This window comes from Pelophylax lessonae, assembly GCF_965119305.1.
Source record: "Pelophylax lessonae genome assembly, chromosome: 6".
Lineage (NCBI taxonomy): Eukaryota > Metazoa > Chordata > Amphibia > Anura > Ranidae > Pelophylax > Pelophylax lessonae.
Window position 1 is genome coordinate 235,590,054 of NC_138773.1, and position 25,247 is coordinate 235,615,300.

Consider the following 25,247-nt stretch of genomic DNA (forward strand, 5'->3'; position numbering starts at 1 on the left):
AGGACCACTGGCGCTGACTGGATCTGAACCAGGCGGCCCTAGAGCTATCTGGCCCCGACCATCCGACAAAGTCTGCTCGTTCTCTGTTCTCACACATTTATCAGACACCCGATTCCTATCAGGAACGGTGATCTCTCCTGGTTGAACCTCCAGGACCGAAGACACCTGGCTAAAGGCTTCTTGGTCTGTCTGTTCAACCGGATCCGATTCTTGTGGGGAACTGAGACTAATCTTTGGAAAAGGTAAAGGAAAAGATCTGTTCAGGGAACGGTAACTACCGCTACCTGTAGTACTTAAATGTTGGAAGGGAAGAATCGCACAGGTAGCAGTGATCGATGCTCGATCTAATGCGCTGAATACCGGTGAAGACGTCCCCCCACCCTCAAACCGGGTGGGGGCGTCTAACTCGCAGGGTCAGTCCCCGTCCAGTGGGACTATGTCGCGGCCGACCCAGCGCGGAGCTATGGCCTGCACGCGCTCGTAGGCTGAACTGGGGTGACCACTGGATCTCAACATCCCAGTTCAGCTTTCTTGCTTGAAGATCTCACAGGAACACTGGAGAAAAAAAGCTGTCTAAAAATCTTTTTAAGAAAAAAATCCTGCCAGGACCGAAGATCCCAGCAAGGTATCTAGGTCCTTACTCCTGACTAGACAGAAAAAAAACTGATTTGCTGTAGCAGAGAGAGAGAGGATATACCCTTGGGGACTGCCCCTAGGGTGTGGCCAGAGCATTTTCTTTCCTGTCTAGTCCTACTCCTGTGGAGAGCAGCATAACCCAAGGGTGTTGAATCACAGAGGACTACGTCTGTCAATGAGCGATAGAGAAAGATATGTTTGGGGCAAAAACCAACACTGCACATCACCAAAAGAACACCATACCCCTCAGTGAAGCATGGTGGTGGCAGCATCATGCTTTGGGGCTGTTTTTCTTCAGCTGGAACAGGGTCCTTAGTCATGGTAATAGCAATGATGAACAGTTCCAAATACCAGTCAATATTGGCACAAAACCTTCAGGATTCTGCTAGAAAGCTGAGCATGAAGAAGAACTTCATCTTTCAGCATAACAACAACCCGAAGCATCCAAATATATCCAAAACCAGTAAGGAATGGCTTCACCAGAAGCAGATTAAAGTTCTGGAATGGCCCAGTCAGAGCCCAGACCTGAATCTGATTGAAAATCTGTGGGGTGATCTGAAGAAAGCTGTGCACAGGAGATGCCCTCACAATCTGTCAGATTTGGAGTGTTTTTGCAAAGAAGAATGGCCAAATATTGCCAAGTCAAGATTTGCCATGCTGATAGACTCAAACCTGAAAGACTGAGTGCAGTAATACAATTCAAAAGGTGCTTCAACAAAATTATTAGTTTAAGGGTGTGAACACTTATGCAACCATATTTTATTTTTACTTTCCTCCACGTAAAAGATTTCAGTTTGTTGTTCAACTGAGTTATACGGTTTGTAGGTCACATTAAAAGGTAGAAAAAACTCTGAAATGATATACCTTTGTCTCATTTTTTTTTTTACATCACAGAAACCTTACATTTTAACAGGGGTGTTGTGGACTTTTTATATACATTGTATATATTGGAGTTTTTTTTATTTTTTTTACTATACTAATAAACAGTGATTTAGAATTGGACTGAGATAGTGCGGCGGGAAATCTGATACTGACACTGGGGATAAACTGCCACTGACATCACTAGTGACACTAATACAGTGACTGCTGCTAATAATATACATGATCCCTGTACTAATGACACCGGCTGATAAGCGGATATCTAGGGCGACGAATGGGTTAAGTGTGTCCCTAACAACGTGTAATGTGTGTAGAATGTGCTGCTTTTTACTAAAGATCTTTCTCTGTCTTTACCCTTGCTTTGCAGGGATAAGAAACAGAGACCGGGCTCCTTCTGTACAGAGCCCAATGTTGATGGTCAACACAGGGCTCTGGGCTGTGATTGGACACAGATGATCAGCAGGTCTCGGCCATGAATTATTGGCCAGGTTTTGCTGACAGACTCCCAGCTGTGTTGATACACAAAAAGTGATCATTAATGTGGGAGTAAACTCCCATCTCTGACATTTACCTATAGGTAAGCCAATAAAATAAGGCTTAATTATAGGCACTGTAAATATCTCTTAAACCTGCACCATTTAGATTTACTGTACATGCAGCTGACGACATGCGCAGGAGTAACTTCATCGTGGCTCTGACCACTCACACAGCCGGAGTCTGCAAACCCGGAAGGAAGACCAGGTAAACATGTCAGCCCTCTCAGTGGTGACAGCGCAATGCTAAAGGACTTTGTTTTCAGGTAAGTTTTCATCACATGCTAGCACATTATGATATTGCCTTGCAGGTTGCAAAAACACACACAGTGGTTTATTACCGCTTTAATATCAACCAGATTCTAGTTGCTATGGACAATCACTTTCACTCTGGTTTTATTTGCTTTTCTGGATGTGTGGTTAGGAGCCCCTAGTACAAACTTCCATTGTACTTGAAATTAGTTTAAAAAATGTATTTGTTAAGAACATCAAAATCCAGCCATTGAAAGGGAAAGTGGCTCCCCATTCATCAAGGTTTGAACAAGAATTTTTAACGCAATCCAGATGAAAACCTGAGAATGGGGCTAAATTGAGACTAGCGTGTCCCAACAGCAATGTAAACAGCTGGCTGGCTCTTCTCTAGCTTGATGTACATTTCCCCAGTTTCGTACACAAATAAGAGACTCAAGGTATATGCAAAATAAATACTTTATTATATTTAGAAATCAGCCCTTGTGTATGGAGGAACACAAAACTTTATATAGTTTTCAGACTTTCTGCAACATTTATATCCACAAATATTGTTCCAATTACAGCTCAAAACAAAACAAAAAATAACAGAAAGGAAAAGGGGTTTAACTCTGCTCCAATCCCTCTGCCTAGACATACTTTCTCCATTTATCTCAGACATACATACCTTCATTTCTAAAAACAGCTGGTGTGTGGGGTTTAGTATTTCTTGGGAGGCTCACAGAATGCAAAGTACATTTTGTATAATATGTACTCCACATTGAAAACACATAACACAATGGGATTAGAAAGGAAAGGTATAGTGTTAAAAATATGGCACATCGAAAAGGTTGAGTTAAATGGGAATTCCTCCCTACACTGAATTAGCTCTTCTGGTGGTGAAAGTTATGGTGTCAAAGTCTTTACACTCCATTTTGTTTTTACACTTCAATATGCTAAAAAAGCAGCCATGATCCTGTCTTAAGATTCCTTCTTTCACTTTACAAGGGAAAGCAAGGGGTGGAGAAGCGACTAATGGAATGAATTGTAAGGCCAGGGACCCAACACCGTAGCAAAAAGCACCAACAGGGGAGAGAAAAGTAAAACCACTGAGGTACGTAAAAGCTTGCTTAATACTTTTACTCACTTAATCCTGCCAAATACCAACATTTTGGTGTAGGGTTGCCTTCTTTAAGCATTTTAATAAAACATTAAACAAGTCCGAGTATAAAGATATACCACTTTCAGTGTAAGAACTATAAAAGTAGTTTTTGGGGAAAAATAGGAACTCTGCAAGTGACAAACTTTAGCTACAGCAACTATCTGGAAGCTCTGCTTACACTGGACTTGTCGCCTGCACTGCTTAGTGCCTTGGAAATATCACTAGTTCCTAGTGAACACATTCCTGTATATAGTGGTTCAGCCCATAAAATGGCTACTTCCCTCATGTGCAGAGGACCAGTACTTGTTAAAGTGACTCTATAAAAACAGCAGAAACTAGAAAGTTTGTTAGAAGTTCAGAGTGAATCACTTATTGCACAGTCTATACCTCATGGAGGTCAGTGTATAAGCTAAAGAGATAAGACGTTAATATTGGTTGTTTAACCTTATTACTCTGCAAAACCTGGAAACTCTCCCCTCTTAAAATAAAAAAGGCATAGTTTAGGGAAAAGGGTACATTTTCAAGTCTCAAAAAAAGAATACAATGGGATTAGAATTAGTACAGTAAAATAAATATTGTTTGAAACCTCCACAGTCCTCTTATTGGCAGAAAGCTAAGCAAGGTGCCCAAATTACACACAAGAACAACAGTCAATGAAAAGACAAAAAAAAAAAAAAAAGAAAACAGTAGATCACTTCAGCAGCAAAAAAAGTCCTCCTGGTTTCTTAGTCTTGACATAACGAAGACCTGCAGCTAAATCCTGATATCAATTTCCAAGAGTTCAATCAATTCTTGTGGACTCCTGTCTGTAGATTAGAAAAAAGGAGAAAAAAAATATTAAATGTAAAAGATACAGAAACCACACTTAAAGTGACTGTAAAATCTTGTTTAAAAAAATAAATAAATAAAACAACAAACATGTTATACTTACTTGCTCTGTGCAGTTGGTTTTGCACAGAGTAGCTTGGATCCTCTTCTTCACGGGTCCCTTCTTCTGTTTTCCTTGCCCCTCCCTCCTGTTGAGTGCCCCCACAGCAAGCAGCTTGCTATGGGGGCACCCAAACCAAGTCACAGCTCCCTGTGTCCATTAAGACATGGAGCCAGGACCTGGCCTGCCCCCTCTCTCCTCTGATTGGCTGACTGACTTTGACAGCAGCGGGAGCCAATTGCGCCACTCTGCCTTCTTAGCAAATGAGGAGGGGAGCGTCGGGCAGCTGAGACACTCCTACAACATCTCTGGATAAAGATGGGCTCAGGTAAGTATTGGGGGTGCTGCTGAACACAGAACACATAGAATGCATTAAATCCCTTTAAAGCGTTTGTTACTCCAACACTTCATATTCCTGCTATGTGCCTGCTGTACCATGTCCCTGGTGTCCCTGCCAGTCCCTCTGCTTTCCTATTAAAAACTGACCACACTAAGAAGAAGATCACATCGTGGTCAGTTCTCTAGCTATGCTGGGAACTCAGTTTACTCTCCTCCAATGATCAGACTTGTCCTGACACCCCCACACTGCACAGACATTTACTGGGAAGCTTAGTTTGCTGCTGCTTCTCCTCCCCCAGATCTTATGCAGCTAAAAACAAAGGGAATGTGATCACTTATAAAAAAGGAAAAAAAAAAAAAAAAAAAAGGTATTTATAATTTTTTTTAAATCTATATAAAAATGTTTTGCCTTTCATTTCCATTTTAAACTAAATGGGTTGTTTTACAAGGTGATCATTTACAATGACTTTAAAGCTGAAATTCAGACAGCTATATATATTTTTTTTCTTTAATGTTCTTTATTTTACATTTTTTCAAAGTCCTGTTTACGGAAAACATAAGAGAAGCAATATTTCACATTTACATAAAGAATACAGACCGTTGATTGTAATTTAGACAGTTCTCATATACTAGAATAAGTAAAAATATGGTTACGGTTAAGAGATCACAAATGAGGATCGACAAACCATGCTGATTGTGGTATATAATTTTTCAAAAAAGCTATTGCTTATGTGAAAGGAAGCTCCAATATATTCGATTTTACGTTCCGTTTTAGAATTCTGACTCAAAATGGTTCAAAGCCTATCTAAGTTTAAGTGTTTGAGTATACGCATGTAAAGGAAGTAGAAGAATAAACAAGGAAGGGAATAAGGAAGGTGCAAGGGGGAGGAAAAAAAGAACTGGAGGAAATTCGGTTAGAGTATTTAAATAACAAACTTGTGTCCTGCAAAATTTCTTTGCCTGCATGGGTTTCCTTCAGTTTCCTCCCACACACCAAAGACATGCTGGAAGTTATTAGGCTCCTGTCTGAACTAGTATGTGTATGAATTTGAGTTAGGGATCTTGGATTGTAAGCTCTTTAAAGCAGGGACTGCTGTGAATGTACAATATACTGTATATGCAAAGCGCTATGTAAAATTGATGGTGCTACATAAGTACTTGTAATAAATACATTTCTAGAGGTCAATAATTGTTCCTCCGCTTATTAGTTCTCAAGGTAGGTACAGAAAGGGCTCAAACAGTGCGCTAAAGAGGTAAATCTCAGGAGCTCAAAAGCACATGGGGGACAACCCAGTATAAATGGAAATGAGGGGGGGAGGGGGGGGGGAGGACTTGGACAAATAAGGAAAAGTAAAGAGTACTTAAAGCGGAGTTCCAGCCATTTACTCACCTGTCCAACGGTCCAGCGATGCGGCCGCCGGAAGCCTCGATCCTCTCCCACGGCGCCGGCATCACTGCTGTGGGCACCCGGCTGTTACAGTTTGCGGCTTCACAGCCGGGTGCCCACTGCGCATGCGCGAGTCGCGCTGTGCGCCGTGATTGGCCGGCAATCTTCTGGGACCTCTGACGTGTCCCAGAAGATTGCAGGGAGGGAGGGGGAGAGGAGAACTTCCGCTCAGGGCGCCGCGGCGCTCCGAGCGGAAGTGGGAGCGGGCACCTGTCAAAACTAGGTACCCGCTCCCCCCCCCAAAAAATGACATGCCAAATGTGGCATGTCGGGGGGTCAGGACTCCCTAAAGCGGAAGTTCCACTTTTGGGTGGAACTCCGCTTTAAGTGTAGGAAAAGGTAACGGGAGAATAAGGACAAAGCTGGTATCTATTATAGTGTATACAGTCCTTTAGGATTAGCTAGGTTTGCTTTGTCGACTATGGTTACATTTTTATCTTTTTATTGTTTTTTACGATACAGAAGACGTGTTATTGAATATGTCAGTCTATCTAGTTTGTAGTGCATAATGAATACCATTTTATGGACATGGCTTGCTTGTTCTTCCCAGTCCTTCAGAGATGGAGCAGTGGGTGTTCTCCACAGTTTAAGGGAAATTTTTTGTTTAAAACAGGAAGTGGGGTGAGTAAAATATTCTTCTATAGTGCAGTAGATTCAGGAGATCACATGAGTTTTTTTTTTTTCTCAAACATTGTTAAAGAGCAGGTATAAAATTGTGTCTGAAAGGATTATTAATCAGGAAATATCTTCCAATGTAGATTTTGCATGTCTGTCCGAATGAGTATCTGTCTTAAACAGAAAGGGGTCATTACTCCAAATTTGGGTAAATTCATTAGTGCTACGCTGTGGGAAGTCTGCATTCCCTATCCCGGATGTCAGAGGACTCCTTTATGTTAAAAAATTGGGTTTTTGACTTACAGTAAAATCCATTTCGCTGACGTTCATTGACGAACACCACTCCTGATCTTCATAACCATTGGGTTATACTGCCCCCTACAGGAGTAAAACACTAGGCAGAAAAATAATCTGACTATGCCTATGGGCAGTCCCAGGGGGTATACTCCGCTCTCTGCTTGGAGGTACTCAGTTTTGTTACAAGCAGAGTCAGAAGAATTACAACTCCACAGAAAGGTGGGTGCTGTGTCTGTCATGAAACATCAGAGAAGTGGATTTTACGGTAAGTTAAAAATCCCATTTTCACTTTTGTTTATTGACGGACACAGCTCCTGATCTTCATAACCATTGGGACGTCCCGAGGCAGTATTAAACATGAGGGGTGGAAACAACAAAAAATTTCCCAAGCCTAAAAAGTAGCCAACCATGCAACAGGAACTCAACCAAAACAACTGGAGCCCATCTGAAAAAAAAACCCAATATACCCTCAAAGAGGATCAGGTCCTCTAAACAGCAGCCTGAAAAACCTTGTGGCCAAAAGATGCATTCACAGATGCCAACACATCCACTTTAGAAAACTTTGTAAAAGTGTGCACTGCCGACCAGTTGGCTGCCTTGCAAACCTGCATCACTAAAGCCTGAGGACGGAAGGCCCAGGAGGCAGTAACCGCCCAAGTAAAGGGCGCCTTGACAGGGAGAGCAGGAACCTGACCCCTGATGGAATAGGCCTGAATAACCGTGTCTGATCGATCTGGAAATGGTCGCAGAGGAAGCGGATAACCCTTTCCAAAGGCGCATCCGTGAGCACAAATAGTGAGTATTGACTTCCAAAAAGACTCTGTAGCTGCCAAGTACACCCTAATTGCCCGGACCACATGCAAGGCAATTTCCTTTGGAAGTTTAGGCCTGGGACACAGGGAAGGCAACACAATGTAAGCTAGGGAATCTCCCACAGATTCTCAAAGGGAGGCAGATCTGGAGGACCGAAAGCACCAAATCGAGGTGGCAACGGAGACCGCACTAAAAGAACCAAATGTCGGACACCCTGATGAAAGGTACGCACCAGGGAGTGTGTGGCCAAGGGTCGTTGGAAGAAGACCGCCAAAGCCGACACCTGGCCCTTGATGGTACTCTAGGCCAATTTTTGTTCAACCCCCCATTGAAGGAAGGTCAAGATCCAGGCCACAAAGAAGGAGCAAGGATGAACTCCGAGACTCACACCACGCAATATACGCCTTCCACATACGATGGTAGATCTTCCTAGAAGTAGATTTCCTAGCTTTTAACCTCAAATCCTTCAGCTCCTGGCGTTCAACAACCAAGCCGTCAAAGCAAGCGGCTGTAAAGTAGGATGGAGGATTGGTCATTGGGACAGCAGATCCTCCGAGAGGAAGCTTCCAAGGAACGTCAGCGACCAGCCACACCAGATCGGCGTACTAAGCCTGCCGAGGCCAGTCCAGAGCCACTAAGATGACCAGAATCCCTTCTGCCTGGATCCTGTGTAGAAGTCTTTGCAGAAGCTTGAGTGTAGGGAAGGCATAAATCAGTCGATACTGACCCTACGGCCACCAGTGCATCTGTGGCATCTGCCAGAGAATCCTGTGACTGAGCCACAAACCTCTGCACCTTTCTGTTGAGCTGAGATGCCAACAGATCCACCTCAGGGAAGCCCCAACGGAGAACAACTGATAAAACACCTCCAGATGAAGGGACCACTCCCCTTGGTCCAAAGCCTGCCGACTGAATTAAATCGCCTGACAGTTTTCCATCCCGGGAATGTGTACAACAGAGAGGGCTGGAACAAACCTCTTTGCCCACCTTTGAATGCCGGCTACCTCCAGAGCCGCCAGGGCACTGCTTGTGCCCCCCTGGTGATTGACATAAGCCATGGCCATGGCATTGTCCGATTGAATGTGCACTGGACATCCCTGAAGATGATCCGTCCAATGGTCCAGACACAGTCTGATCGTTCGGATTTCCAATACATTGATCAGTAGACTGGATTCTTCCAGTGTCTAGATCTCCTGAGCAGAATGTTTGCCGAGGACACCTCCCCAGCCGGACAAGTCTGGCATCCATGGTGATCACTGTCCAATACAAGGGGGAGGGAGGGAGGAAGGATTTTCCCAGACAAAGCCCCGGAGAAGGAAGCCACCATTATCCTCCACTCCTTCGTTCCCCAGCTCAGCCGGATCTGATTGTTCGGAGACTGCTGGGTCTTGTGCCATTTGGCCAGAATCTCCCTTTGCAGAAACCTTGTATGGAACTGCGCAAACGGAACTGCCTTGAAGGTAGGCACCATTAGGCCCAGCACACGCATGCAAGTTCAGAGGGCAGACCAATTGCAGCCTGCAATTTATGGAGTTTGTCCAGAGGAAGGAGCACTCTGGCAAAGGCTGAGTCCAGAGTAAGACCCAGATAGTTCAGCTTTGAGGACAGAACCAGAGCAGACTTCTGAAAATCCAGAGTTCGTATGGGGATTTCCAGGTTGTCCACCAGAGCAGTAAGAGACTCCCCTCACAGAAAGAGGTCATCCAAGTAGCCCAGTACCACGATCCCCTGTTGGCACTTTTGTAAAGACCCAAGGAGCAGAGACGAGACCAAAGGGTAACGCCACAAACTGATAATTCTCCTCTCCCACTGCAAAGCGGAGGAAGCGCTGGTGACTGGCACATATTGGAATGTGAAGGTAAGCATCCTTGATGTCGACAGAGGCAAGAAAATCCCCCTACAATGCGAATGGACTTCATTCTGAACTTCTGCACCCGCACAACAGTTCAGCGCCTTGAGGTCCAGGACTGGACACACCTTGCCTTCCTTCCTGGGAACTGTTAACAGGTTTGAGTAAAAACCTTGAAAATGTTCTGAAGTCGGAACCGGGAGAATCACCCCTTGAAGCAACAGGTCTTGTACCACCCCAAAACAGACCCTGTAAGCGGTCCGAGACAGGTGCAAGTTGGAAGGAAAGAACCTTGCCGGGGGACAAGAGTGAAACTCGATCTTGTTGCCGAACCAAATCACTTCCTGGACCCACTTGTCTTGTACCAGGAAAGTCCACGGGTCCGGGAACCAGGTGAGACAAATGATACGGGGGAGGGCACACCTTCATGCTGAAGGAACCTTGTTTGGAGAAGCCCGCTCTCTGCTTGCCAGACCAGGTTTGTGTAAATCCTCCAGAGGAGGCTCTAAAAAGGCTAGGAGCCCTTGTCCAAAGAGGGGAGAGGGGGGACAGCTACTCACCATACCAGGAACCGGATGAGCACCGCTCCAGACAGAACCCTCTGGCCATCAAAATGGGGGGGGGAGGCTGTTAGCCAGGAGGAACGCTGAGACTCGGGCTAGGAGGAACGCGGAGACTCGGGCTGAGACCCGGTCGTATGCAACCTTGCGAGGTGTTTAAATTGCAGGCCATCCCCTGTCCAGTGGGGCTATAGCACGGAGATGAGCTCTGCACATGCTTGCTGGCCAGACTGTGGTGACCAATGTATCTAGATTATTCAGCCTGTCACTCAGTCCATCGGTTGATTGCAGATCTCACAGGAAAAACCAGGAGACAAAAGTTCTATTTAAAAGAAAAAAAAATAGTAGTAAGGAGTAACTATAGAAGAGTAGAAGAGAGGGGGGAGTATACCCCCTGGGGCTGCCCATGGGCATAGCCAGACTATTTTTCTGCCTAGTGTTCTACTCCAGTAGGGGGCAGTATTACCCAACGGTTATGAAGATCAGGAGCTGTGTCCATCAATGAACGAAAGAGAAAAGTAAGAGAAAAGTAAGAAAACAGTGGGTTTTTCGTCTAGGAACTAGTCTAGTACAGACCATAGTATAATTGCGAGTGGGCACTTAGTCCAAGTTTGTTCTATTTTTATCCATGTCTTGATATTTTCGTTGAGAAACCAGTCCGTGATAAAAGGATGACATGCGTAATATTGGTGTTTGATATTTGGCAACCCTAGACCCCCTTTGCTTTTAGGAATACAAAAAGGTAGCTTTCTGAATATGATGCCTCTTCTCTAGCCAAATAAATGTATTGGAATTTTTTTTTTCTAATGATTTGAAGAATTCTGAAGAGATTTGAATAGGAATGATTTGAAATATTTTTAACCAGCGAGGACAAATATTCATTTTTTTATGATTGCAATGTAGCCCAACTACAAAAAGGCTATGTTATTCCATTTTTGGTGACATCAAGGGGATAAAATGTACAACTTAAAGCTGTGATAAGATGTCCAGACAGTTAGGGAGGCTCCTTAAGCAATTTAAGGACTACAATCATAAATTTTTTTCTCTAAAAATGGAAAGAGTGCAGGTGCCTAAATTTGACTTGATATGAGCCTCTTGTAATCCATTCTACAACAGTGCTCAGACAGAGGGAGGAGCAATGCAAGTAGCATTATAACGGGAGAGCAACGGATAGAAAGTTGAGCAAAGTATTGTGCTACTTCTCCTTTCACTCCTCAGAGACCTGTGTTACTAAACTGCAGCAGAGAAGGTAATCTACTGTTCCTAGTGATGCACCGAAATTTCGGAAACCAAAATTTTCGGCCGAAAATGGGCTTATTCCATTTCGGTCGAAAATGGGCTTATTCCATTTCGGCCGAAAATGGGTTAAAGATGCCGATATTAAAGATGGCCGCCGCGGGCGCAGCGCAGGTTTCAAAAGACCCGCCTCTGGCCGGTGGCCCGCCTCCCGGTGATGTCACTACTACTACGATCTGTGCATGAATGAACTAACACACCGGGCGAGCGGCCGCTAATAGCTGTAACTAAGTGAGCGCTTCATTTCCCTATCAGGCGGGTATCTCCTCTGACAGGGAAGTGAAGCGCTCACATAGTTACAGCTATTAGCGGCCGCTCGCCCGGTGTGTTAGTTCATTCATGCACAGATCGTAGTAGTGACATCACGGGGAGGCGGGCCGCCGGCCAGAGGCATGTCTTTTGAAAGGAAGGACACCGGAGGAGCAGAGTGAGAGTAAGGAGATTGCATCCTTGGGATGGGAAGGGATGCTGAGGCGGGGGGGGGGTGTACTGCCGAGAGGGACGCTGAGGCAGGGGGGGGGGGAAGCTGAGGCGAGCTTACCATTGATATTAGTATTATGCAGCATGAGGGGGTTAATGTATTGCCACTGCTGGTCACTGATGCAGTGGAAGTTAATTAACCCTTTTGTGCTGCATTAGTGCAACCAGTATCAGTGCAATCAGTGTTAATTAACACTGATACTGGTTGCACTAATGCAGCACAAAGGGGTTAATTAACTGCCACTGGTTGGTCACTAATGCATCAGTGACCAGCAGTGGCAATACATTAACCCACTCATGCTGCATAATACAAATACCATTGGTAATTAAATTAACCGCTTGCCAACCCGTCACAGTACATATACTGTGACAGGGTGGCAGCGACAGGTGTACGTCGCTGCCTGTTTTTGGTGTATGCCCCTGTTCTATCTATTTTAAAATTATTTGGGGGAAAAAGTCATTTTCGGTTTTCGGCCAAGGGCATCCTGCATTTTCGGTTTCGCATCCCTAACTGTTCCATATTATGCTGCTTGGGCAATAAATGCTTCTTACATGACTACTACAAAACTACTTAAGACTGTACAATGAGATGCACATGTACAGCTCAGTGTGCAATTTTGGGATGCATGATAGAATAAATTAAGACCTGTGTGCATTCATGGTAGTTACCAATGAGGGTAAACCCTAAGGAACACAGAGCAAATAAAAAAAGTGATGGCGATCCAGCTTGCATAGCTGGAGGAAGTCATTTTTAGACTTCAGTTCCTGCTTTACGTCTCAAGCATCTACAAAAGTTATCTTAACTTTTTGGATGGACTGACCCTTTAAAAGGAAAAAAACAAAGTCAGAAAAACTGAAGACAGCGAAAAAAAATGCATGAAATGATCACCTACCCTAAACTCTCCCATCTGTTTTTCCATCCAACGAGCGAAGAGGAGAAGATACTGCTGCTAGAAGTCCACTTACTATCTCTCGTCTGATGTCTCCAACAATAGATTCTTTGATCTAGGGCAGGAAAACAGACGTAAGCACTGTAATCAGGTGCACACAGTTACTTAGCTCTATTATTAAGTAATTCTCCTATGAGAAAATTTAAAGGAAAGTAGTAGTAGTTCATATATTTTTTCATGTGGTTATTAATGAAGAACAAAGACAGGTATATACAAAATATTGCATATTAATATTAAATATATAAAGAGGTTATGCATGTTAAACATATAAAAGCAAAGTGTTTTCTATTACACATACAGAGCTGCACCCGCTTTTTTGGTTTTCATTTTGGGGGGTGGGGAAGGTCTATGGCAGATATGGTTATGGTCAACTCTAGCGGAGTAGAGTTTATAAAACCACACCAAAAATATTTTTAGGGATACAGCTACTGTAGCACTATTATTATTGAATTCTGGACTGCGCAAAACTCAAATTCTTTACAAATGTATGAGAATACCACTAATGATTCATATTTTATTAAAATGCCTAAGTGTACAAACATGAAAACCTCAAACAAAAATGTTTATTCAGAGCAGATGTAATACATGCACTCCTCTTTCAATCCATGTTTGCAGAATACACAGTGCTAGAGGTTGTCATTTATAAATCAAGGCTTAAGAGCTTGCCTAAAGACACAACATAGGAATAACAAACAGCAAAGTATAAACAATTTATGGGAGGATACTCCACTGTCTCCAAAAAGTGCTTTCCATTAAACAGTTTTCTTTTTGGAGTCCTGCATGCTAATAACTGAAGGTTCTGTGATAAAGCTAACAGCTTAAAAAAATAAACACAGTGGCTGGGCTGCGTAAATACCAACCTGTGCAAATCATGCACAGTTTTCTTGGTATATATACACAGCTCAAACAGTAGTTCAAATAGTTTCTTGTTACTTTCCAGCAACAAAGTAGAAAGGGTCGACTGACCATAACTACCCCATATACTGCTATAAGGAATCCAACAGAATGTAACAGTTTGTTTGCGGATACAGAGAATGTACTTTCTGGTGACATTAGATCTGATGAAAAGCAAACCCCGGTTTCTCATTGCTGAGTATTATGCTGTTACAAGATATGAGTTTGCTACACAATTTTGAAACTAGAGGGACTCTGTATGAAGCATCAAGTATTTTTTTTCTCCATATACTCTTTAGATGGGAAACCTACGTCTCCAATGTGTGTGATGCAAACCCATCCACCCATTGTAAAAGGTAAGCCTGACAAGACTAGGGAAACGCATGTCAAAGGAAAAAGCAACACCTGTAAAAAAACTATACTGTAAATATATACAAATGACCTCTTGGTGTCTATAACAAGCCAAATATATTAGTTGTTTTCAGGAAAACAATTAAAATTGAACTTCTAAAAATATGCTACTAGTATTTTCTTTAGGAAAATTTTAATTCTTGTGACTATGTAAAATATTCAAGAACAATAAGTCTTTTTATAGCAATATGCATGTGTCTGCTGACCATTTTGCAGCCTGTAATACTAAGAGTAGGCAGCACACAGTCACACACTTTATCATACATGCCACCCAAACTTAACCCCGCTAAACTGCTGAATGAATCAGACTCTGTTTCCATTAGCAGGCAAGACAATAGGAATCATGTAGTAACACAAGAACGAAATGTATTCCATTACCTACTTAGTCACAACTGAATTTGTGTATCAGTTAGAGGAGAACAAAGTGTCAACTATGCTATAAATTGTGACATTATGGGTTATGCAAATTGAACTCCCACTAACTAGCAACAAGTTTGTAAATAGGAGTATTCTTGTCTATAAACACAATAGAATACTACTATCATTAATAAACTTAAAAAACAGGTTAGCCAAATGTGCTTGCTTTATCATGTCTGCATGTGTATCATCAAAAAGGTAATTTATTTCAGTAATTCAATTCAAAAAGTGAAACTCGTATTATATAGATTCATTACACACAGGGTGATACATTTCAAGCATTTTTTTCCTTTCATTTTGATGATTATGGCTTACAGGTAGTAAAAACCTAAAATTCAGTATCTCGGAAATTTAGAATATTGTGACTCTAATCAGCTAATTAACTCAAAACACCTGTAAAGGTTTCCTGAGCCTTTAAATGGTCTCTCAGTCTGGTTCAGTAGGTTACACAAAAATGGGAAAGACTTCTGACCGAACAGTTGTCTAGAACATTGGTCCTCAACCCTGGTCCTCAGGGCCCACTAACAGGCCAGGTTTGCAAGATAACTGAAACACATCCCAGGTGATATCATTTGCTGCTCAGTGATTGCAGTATTCTAGTCTGCATCTACCAAGGTAATACTTAAAATCTGGCCTGTTAGTGGGCCCTGAGGACCACTGGTCTAGAAGACAGTCATTGACTCCTTCCACCAGGAGGGTAAGTCACAAAAGGTCATTGCTAAAGAAACTGGCTGTTCACAGAGTGCTGTATCCAAGCATATTAATGGAAAGTGCAGTGGAAGGAATAAGTGTGGTAGAAAAAGGTGCAAAGAAAAAAGGGATAACCACAGCCTTGAGAGGATTGTGAAGCAAAGGCAATTCAAGAATTTGGGGGAGATTCACAAGGAGTGGACTAAGGCCGGTGTCAGTGCTTCAAGAGCCACCACACACAGACATATCCAGGACATGGGCTACAACTGTCGCATTCATTGTGTCAAGCCACTTCCGAACCAGAGACAACATCTAAGCATCTTACCTTGGCTAAGAAGAAAAAAGGACTGGACTGTTGCTCAGAGGTCCAAAGTCCTCTTTTCGTATGAAAGTAAATTTTGCATTTAATTTAAACAACAAGGTCCCAGAGTCTGTAGGAAGAATGGAGAAGCACAGAATCCAATTTGCAAGGTCCAGTGTGAAGTTTCCACAGTCAGTGATGGATTGGAGAGCCATGTCATCTGCTGCTGCTGTTTCACTGTGTTTTATCAAGTCCAAAGTCAGCGCAGCCCTCTACCAGGAAATTCTAGAGCTCTTCATTCTTCCCTCTGCTGACCAGCTTTATGGAGATGCGGATTTAAATTTTCCAGCAGGACTTGGCACCTGCCCACACTGCCAGAAGTACCAATACCTGGTTTAATAATTACGGTATCACTGTGCTTGATTGGGCAGCAAACGCACCTGACCTGAACCCCATAGAGAATCTGTGGGGTATTGTCAAGAAGAAGATGAGAGACACCAGACCCAACAATGCAGACAAGCTGAAGGACGCTATCAAACCAACCTGGACTTCCATCTCAACAGAGCCACAGGCTGATCACCTCCATGCCATGCCTTGCTGCATTGCCGTAATATATGCAAAAGGAGCCCCGATCAAGTATTAAGTACTTACTATATACAAATATACATACTATACTGTACATGGACATACTATTCAGTAAACCAACATTTCTGTATTTAAAATTATTTATTTTTTTCGGTCTTGTGTAATATTCAAATTTTCTGAGATACTGAATTTTGGGTTTTCACTAGCTGTAAGCCATAATCCTCAAAATTAAAAGAAAAAAATGCTTAAACTAGATCACTGTAACGCATCTATATACGAGTTTCACTTTTTGAATTGAATACCTGAAATAAATTATATTCTATTTTTTTTTTACATGCACCTGTATGCAGTACTGGTAGGGTAACTGACTTCCTCCCAAATCTGTCCCTAGCATATGTATGTGTGTAATAAAACCATTAGATTGTGAACTCCTTCTAGGAACAGGGACTCTTGTGAATAGTCCTGCATACTGTGCTGTTTGATATTTTAATGCAGTGTAAATATGGAAAATAATTTCTTGTTCAAGAAATTTTATGTTAGAATGGCAATAATTACATTTTCAAAATTTATAATTACAACTATAGTTTAACCACTTCAGCACCAGCAGATTTACCCCCTTTATGACCAGGCCATTTTTGCAATAAGGCACTGCGATACTTTCACTGAATATTGCTCCGTTGTGCGACACTGTATCCAAATAAAATTGATGTCCTTTTTCTCAAAAAAAAAAACCAAAAAGAGCTTTCTTTTGGTGGTATTTGATCACCTTTGCGTTTTTCTTCTTTTGCGTTATAAACAAAAAAAGCAACAAACTTGGAAAAACTTTTTTTTTTTTTTTTTACTTTCTGTTATAAAACCTACCAAATTAAAAAATGTAAAAAAAAAAAAAAAAAAAAAAAAAAATCGAATTTCTACATCAATTTAGGCCAATATGTATTCTGCTACATATTTTTGGTAAAAAAAAAAAAAAAACCTAATACGCATATATTGATTAGTCTGCACAAATGTTATTGCATCTACAAACTATGGGATATATTTATGGAATGTTTTTTTTTAGTAATGGCGGTGATCATTGACTTCTAGGGGGACTGTGATATTACAGCTGAAAAATCAGACACTGACACTTTTTTGGGAACCAGTAATAATAATAATAGAGTGATCAGTGCTTAAAATATGCACTGTCACTGTAATAATGACACTGGCAGGGAAGGGGTTATCAGGGGCGATGAAAGGGTTAACTGTGTGCCTAGCCAGTGTTTGTGCACTGTGTGGGAGGTGCTTTTACTAGGGGAAAGCATAGATCCATGTCCCTGCTTTGCAGGAACACAGGATCTAGGCCTTCCCTGCTAAAAGAATGGTAATCTGCCATTCTGCCTGTGTAACGAACGAACGGCAGGTGCCGGAATACATCGAGTCTGCAGCAACCACTGATCAGCTCCAGCTTAGCAAAATCACAATGGGAGCAAGCTGCTGAAGCGCATTACGATTGCTACCTGGAAGTGTGGGATTACGTGATTCTTTGCACAGCCACTGCCCTGTAGCAGTAAAACTGCTACAGGGCAGTCAGGAAGTGGTTACATATTATGGGGCTCATCCTCCCTATTCCATACATAGAGCCTACTAGAAAATTCATAATGGTCTTAAAGGCAGGTTTTTTTTTTCTTACCTTAATGCATTCTATACATTAGGGTAAAAATCCTTCTGCACTCAGTTATCCCCCCAAGCCCCCCCCCCCCTTTATACTTACCTGAGCTCGATCCAGTGATATGCACGAGAGCAGAGGCTCTTCCGGCTCTCTCCCTCCTCATTGGCTGAGACACAGTAGTGGGATCCGTTGGGTCCCACTGCTGTCAATCACAGCCAGTGACGAGGGAGCGGGAGGCTTTGGCCAAGTCCCCTTGTCTGTGACAATAGATGCAGACAGCAAGGCTCAGGAGCGAGCCTGTGCGTGTTCTCCCATAGAAAGTGGGGAGAGAAGTCAGGAGTGCCGGAAGGGGACAAGAGAAGAGGAGGATCAGGGCTGCTCTGTGCCAAGAGCAAAAAAGTATAACATGTTTGTTTTTTGAAAGAAGAAAAAAAAAATACATTTAGAATTACTAAAGATAAATTGTCAATTTAATATATGTGACGACAGAAAGAAAGAAAAAAAAAAAAAAGGAGCAGTTGTCCATTGAGTCTGCCTTTTTTTTTATTTTTGTGGTTCTATGTTTGAAGTACCGTATATTATGGATGCTGAATAGTATGAAAATCTCAGTGATCATAGGTCATGACTTAATATTAATGTCAGATGCAGTTCCAGGAATCATACCTCTCTTATTACTTGCTGTAATTCTCTGCTTTCTTCAGGACTCCAGCGGGTTCCTCCCTCAGACATAAGTGTCACAGTTTCTAACTCTGACTTCTCTGCTGAATCCAAGTTTCCTGGTTCTTCTGAGGATTCTGTTGTAGTATTCTGATTGGCTCTTACTGGAGGACTTGGTGTCAGAGCCACAGAAGCACGGTATACAGCTTTGCTGGGAGAGGGTTGTGCTTTTGGTCTATCAACAATGTCAGAAGTGTTTAGTGGACCTTTCCTGTTTCTATACTGTGGACTGGAGCACACCGAGGATGAATCAGAGGCTGCTTGAGATAAGACAGAATCACATTGGTCGGCTCCAGGTTCCAATCTAATGTCTTCGAGGCCCAACTCTGACTTCAGGTGTGACTGTTCTCGAATCAACTCGGTCACCTATAAAAAAAGAAAATTTACAAGGAACATTAAAAATATTTGTCTAAGAATATATTTTAGGCAACAATTCTGACCTAATAAAGCAAAATACTGTTGTAACCAGTAGCTTCTGAGCCTCCTTGAGTGTGATCACATTTCGAGTGAAGAAAAATTGGATTTTTCCTACAGCTTACCTGTAAAAACCTTTTCTCCTTGAGTGTGATCACATTTCGAGTGAAGAAAAATTGGATTTTTCCTACAGCTTACCTGTAAAAACCTTTTCTTGGAGTACATCACGGTTCACAGAGCTGCCATAATAATTACTATTATAGGTTTTACGCCACCTATAGGTGAATAAACACTGGCAACCAAAAAGACAAGAAGTCCTCCTCTATGTAACCCCTCCCATACAGGAAGTATCTCAGTTTTGTAGCAAGCAAACATCCAAGACAAGAGGAGAGGGGACCTCTGTGGCCCGTGATGAACTCCAAGAAAAGGATTTTACAGGTAAGCTGTAGGAAAAATCCAATTTTTTTTATCGTACATCACTATCTGGGATGTCCCAAAGCAATGCACCTGAGGAGAGGGGGACACTAAATACGAAAAAACTGCCATCAGACCGAAAAGAGCTCCATAGCTGTCTGCAGCACACTGCAGCCAAATGCAGAATCCTCCCAGGTCCTAACCTCCTCCCTGATCGAATCTAATGAACATATGTACTGAAGACCAAGGGAGTCACCAAGGCATCCACTCCAACTGCGAGTGGATCCCTGGCCCTGGACACAAATTTTTCCAACTTGTTGTTGAACCTAGATGCCAAAAGATCTATGTCCAGGACCCCACCATAATTGACAAATGAATGCAAAGATCTCGGGATGCAAGTACCATTCCCCTGGAAACATCTGCTGGCGACTCAGAAAGTCTGCCTGGCAGTTCTCTATTCCTGGAATGAAAACTGCTGACAAGCATGGAACAAATTTTTCTGCCCAGTATAGGATGTGACCCACCTGTGCTGACTGACTCTTGGTGCCCCCCTGATGGTTGATATAGGCCACAGCCGTGGTATTGTCAGATTGTACCCTGACGGGGCAACCCTGAAGATTGTACCCTGACGGGGCAACCCTGAAGTCCAGTACCTTAATCCCCGACAAACGGCTCGAATTTCCAGGATATTGATAGGGAAGCTTCTTTCTAACCAGGGCCATTTGCCTTGGACAGTGTCTTTCTCCAGAACTGCTCCCCAGCCAGACATCTGTAGTCATCACCTTCCAGACTACTGGAAGGAAGGATTTCCTGCTCTCCAAATTTCTGGCTACCAACCACCAACCTAGACTCTGACGTACCCTCGGTACTAGAGACATGCGACAATCTGTGGCCTGGATCGTTTTGCTCCAGGCTGACAGAAAGTTGTTCTGTAAAGGTCTGGCATAGACATAAGGAACTGCTTCAAAGGAGGACACCATCTTCCCAAGCAAGCTCATACAAAGACGTACAGAAGGATACCTTTTCCCTCTTATCTTTCAGGGCTATGACCTTTTTTGGTGGAAAAAACACCTTTGCCTGTACGGTGTCCACAAGAAAAACCCAGATACTCTAGACTCTGAACTGGCTGCAACGCTGACTTTGCCAAATTCAGAATCCAATTCAGATGTTCTAAGAACTGAACTGCCCAGAACACATTCTGGCTTGGAGTAGAAGCTGACCGGTCTATAGGTAATAGATTGTCCAGGTATCCTACCACTGGTATCTCTTGAGACTTATCTAGCCAATAGCTAGAGTTTTTGTGAACACTCGTGGAGGCGTGGTTAGCCTGGAGTGCAAGGCCACGAACTGAAAAGGACAGTCTTCCACCGCAAAGCGCAAAAAAACCTTTCATGGGCCTGAAAAATTGGCACGCGAAGGTATGCATTCTTGATGTCTATGGATGCTAGAAATTCTCCTCCTTGCACAGAGGCCATGAATGAGCGAATTGACTCCATTTGGAATGTGCGAATGTTTAAGAATTGGTTCAGAGCTTTGAGATCCAGAATAGGTCTCACATCTCCATTTGGCTTGGGGACTAAGAAAAGGTGAGAGTAAAAACCCCTGAATTTCTTGTCGTCTGGAACTTCTGTAATCACTGCTTGAGACGTCAGATGGTCCAGAGCCAGAAAGAAGGATCTTCTTTTTAGAGGATCTGCAGGTATGTTTGACCTTACAAACTAAGGATGAGGAAACACCCGAAATTCTAGTTTGTACCCCTGTGAAACTGTGGATATAACCCAGTTGTCCTGAATCATTTCCACCCAGGCCTCCGACTGAGTGTGGGGGGGGGGGCGTTCCTTCACAAGGTAGATATAGAGCTAGAATTGGTAGGCCCCTGGGCCCAGGGTTTCTTCTGCCCTTGACCTGAAGGCTTGGCTCTAGATCCAGATGGCTGAGGCCGTCGAAACTGCCTGGGATTAGAAGTACTGGGAACCTGAGTGTTAGATACCTTAAAAGAACGACGTTTACTTCTCTGGTAGAAGCGCACTCTCTCCCCCCCCCCCAAAATCTTTTGGATATATTTGGGTATATTTGTCCAGATCGCCACCAAATAGGCACTCCCCATGAAAAGGGAAAGCCAGCTAGCAATCTTTTACATGGAAATTCTGCAGACCAACTTTTTAGCCAGAGGATTCTGCGCATATGAACTTACAGGAGAGCAAACCGTGACATTTGCTGCATGGAGTCCTTAGGAGCATCTACTGCAAAACACAAAGCCCGAGGAAATTTGCTAAATATTCAGCATACTCAATCTGAGAAGGAACACTCCTGGACACTTGTTTAATATGGTCTTTCAAAGACTGTCAAACTCCTATAGCCACCACTTCCAGTTGTATTTCAGACCCTGCATAGCAAAGTAGGCTTTTAGTAAAGATTCCAATTTCTTATCAGCTGGATCTTTAAAAACCTGGGCATTATCTACAGGACAGGTTAAATTTCTGTTTACAGAAGAAATAGCAGCATCCACGGTAGGCATACTCCATTTTCCTCCATAGGATACAACAAAGAAAACCTTTTGGGAAAAATAAAAATCTCATCAGGATGATCCCAAATCAGCATAGGATATCTGCTCTAAAAGCGGATGCAAGGCTCCATTCACACTTGAGCGTATCATTTTTAGGCGTTTTTTTGTGTGTTTTTTGGGTGTTTTTCATTAGTTTTTTCAGGCGTTTTTTGCAGGTTTTTGGAAGCAGGCATTGACATCTAATAAAAACACTTGCAATCTGCTAAAAAACAAGGTCATGTACTTTTTTTGAGCTTCAGACATTTTGCTTCAGGTGGCAAAACACTCATATGTGAACAGGGGCTATTGAAATGAAAGGGATTTTGCTTGTTGGGCGTTTTGAAACTTCAGGAGATGAGCGTTATAGATTTATCGAACGATCTGTCGTTCGTTTTTTGTGGCATGCTAGCCTGATGTGGAAAGAGGTTATTTTCATACGAATTTTCCAGTACGACAGAATTCTACTTCAGAAGTGATGTCATGTGTTGGATTGTTTTGTATGTGTTCTTTCGTCTCTGAGCATGCCTAGACTTGCTCTTAAGATTTTTTTCCGTCAAAATCTCTACTAATGAGACGAAAATCGGACGTTGTTTTGACGGACGACAAAAATTTTATAGCCTGCACATCAGGATTTTGTCAGCCGAAAAGTCGGAGTTGGCTGTCGAAAGCACCATACCAACAATCCGAAAATCGACAGATCAGTCGTCGGACGAATTTTCCCTACAGATTTTCTTATCGTATGTACGGGCCTTTAGTGTTTTGAGGAGGGCCTAATGACCCTAATGAGGAAAAAGACTTCAGAAATCTCTAAGGGAGGTCATTTAAATCCAGAACGGACCATTTCAGACCCTGACTCCCCAGAAGTGAAATCCTCTGCTTGGCCTTCTGCCAAGCCATTTACAGCTACTTCTTCCACATCCTCTGCCCAATCCTTAACTAAAACAAGGGGGGCTCCTGCCGAGGCTTCTGCGCAGGATAGAGCTGGAAGGGTATCCTCTGCCCAATCCTTAACTAAAATGGGGGGCTCAGGTGAGGGGGATCTATCACGTTTGCTCCCTCCTTGTTACACTGAAGCAATCATGCCAGCAATTTGTCCCTCAAGGCCGGCTAAAGCTGATGCCAAATCGTCCTTATGCCCGACAACCATAATGGCTCAGATTGGCCAGTAGCCCCTGGCCTCTCAGGGGAGGTTAACACAGAGGATGCACAACTAGGATCTTCCGATCCTGACAGCGGCACACTTGTTCCCCTACCCGCTGTAAACCCCCCCCCCCCCCCCCCACCACTCCAGACAAGAAAACATGAGGTACTCTTTAGTGTACTCAAAGCTTGTACCAAGTTGTAACAGCTTATCACACACAGCACTATTATCCCCAAGTAACAGAACCTGTCTGTGCCTGTAAACATTCACCCAAGGTGACTCACGCACCCAGCTGCAGTTGCTCTGTGTCCCATGCAGCTTCAGACAGAAGCTCACCCCACCAGGAACACTCCTCAAATGCCGCGCCATCTCTGCCCCTTACTGCACATGTGCGACGTGCTACGTGCATGTCCGCATGCCACATGCACGGCAACATGTCACGGACATGCCCCCTTTCGGCTCCACGTGTACGCTCATGCATGTAAATAGGTTGAACTTGCGCACTCAATCTCCTGCCGCAGGGATGGCCACCGGAACCTGAGCCACAAAGGGCAAGCGGATGCGTGGGCGGGATGTTCAAAGTCCTGCTGCCCGCCAAGCATCAGGGGGTTTGAGAGCAGAAAAGGCATCCAAGCATCCAAGGTACACTGGTCACAGCTGAATACACATACTGCCTCTAGTGCAGTGGTCCTCAACCCTGGTCTACAGGGCCCACTAACAGGCCAGATTTGCAAGATAACTGAAATACATCCCAGGTGATATCATTTGCTGCTCAGTGATTGCAGTACTCTAGCCTGCATCTCCCCCCAAGGTAATACTTAAAATCTGGCCTGTTAGTGGGCCCTGAGGACCGGAGTTGAGGACCACTGCTCTAGAGGATACCTAAAACACGGCACCCTGTATCTCTTAGACGGTAACAGTGCACCATAATGAAAGTTAACTTACCATTCCCGCCACAGGAATCTGCCTATAAACTAGAATCCAATCTTCCCCCCTCACGGCGGGTTCTGTCCCTTGTTGATCTTCAAGGACTGGGCCCCCCTAATTTTTGTGGCCACTCCCTTGGACCTGTAGGGCACCCTGCCAGAATGCCTTTGGAGTTAGTCTTACCAAGGGTCCAGATCCCAGGGTCCAGCACCCAAAAGGGTCACATTACAGGCAATACCTTTGTTCCCTTTACTGAGGCTCAGGTACCATCCTTTTAGTCTTCCACTTTCGGATAGATCGGATTTCCAATCCCCTTGGATCCAGAGATCTTAACGGGGATTGTAGCATAAACTTTTTTCTTCTTCTTTAAAAATATGGAGAGCTTCTCCAACCATGACCATCACCTCTAAGACACTGGCGAAAAAACTGAGGTACTTCCTGTATAAGAGGGGTTATATAGAGAGGGACTTCCTGTCTTTTTGGTTGCCAGTTTCCATTCACCTATAGGTGACGAATAACCCAGATAGTAATTATTATGTCTGCTCTGTGTCCCGTGATGTACGATAAAGAAAATGTCAGATGTGTGTCTCACGGTGGACAGGCAGGTGGGCTTACGTCACACAGGCATGCACCTGCAGTTTTGACAGCAAGGTTCCAGCTGGGAGACACTGTCCATCAATAGCAGGACTGGGTGGAGGGTGTTACCATAAAACTGACCATGGGCAACCTACAAATACCAGCACTGATGTCAGAGATGCAGAATGACCACACCAGTACGATCTGCTTCCATGCTTGGCATGGTCAGTATGAAACAAGAGAACTGGCAGAATCACTACAAATTTTTAAGCAACGATTTCAATAAAAACCTAAGGAGGCTAGATTTAGAAAGAACTATATCTGTACACAAACATATTGGATCTTAAATTTTCTGGGGTAACATACACTTTAAAAGGCATGATAACCTCACAAACCATTTGGTATTCATAGGAAGTTTGGTGGTTTTCTGAAATTGCATTAGGCATTATGCCAAGTGCCTAGTTTAGATTTTAATGGTGCTTAGCAGAACATTTTAATGGCTTCTGTTAACCACCTCAGTTCCGGAAGGTTTTACATCCCTTTCATGAACAGGGAATT

The 25,247-nt window shown here is 43.3% G+C and overlaps 1 protein-coding gene across 2 annotated transcripts in view; it reads right to left on the reverse strand.

Annotated features, from left to right (window-relative positions):
* Positions 1 to 3,321: 3,321 nt before the first annotated feature.
* ITPRID2 (ITPR interacting domain containing 2) overlaps positions 3,322 to 25,247 on the reverse strand; it is a 198,400-nt gene continuing 176,474 nt past the window's right edge. For both annotated transcript variants that reach the window (XM_082260381.1, XM_082260382.1), the window contains 3 exons: positions 18,619 to 19,038; positions 12,956 to 13,067; positions 3,322 to 4,244 (listed from right to left, as the gene is read on the reverse strand). In XM_082260381.1, coding sequence (XP_082116507.1) covers positions 12,957 to 13,067; positions 18,619 to 19,038 — 531 coding nt within the window. In that variant the 3' untranslated portion in view covers positions 3,322 to 4,244; position 12,956. The remainder of the gene's footprint in view (positions 4,245 to 12,955; positions 13,068 to 18,618; positions 19,039 to 25,247) is intronic.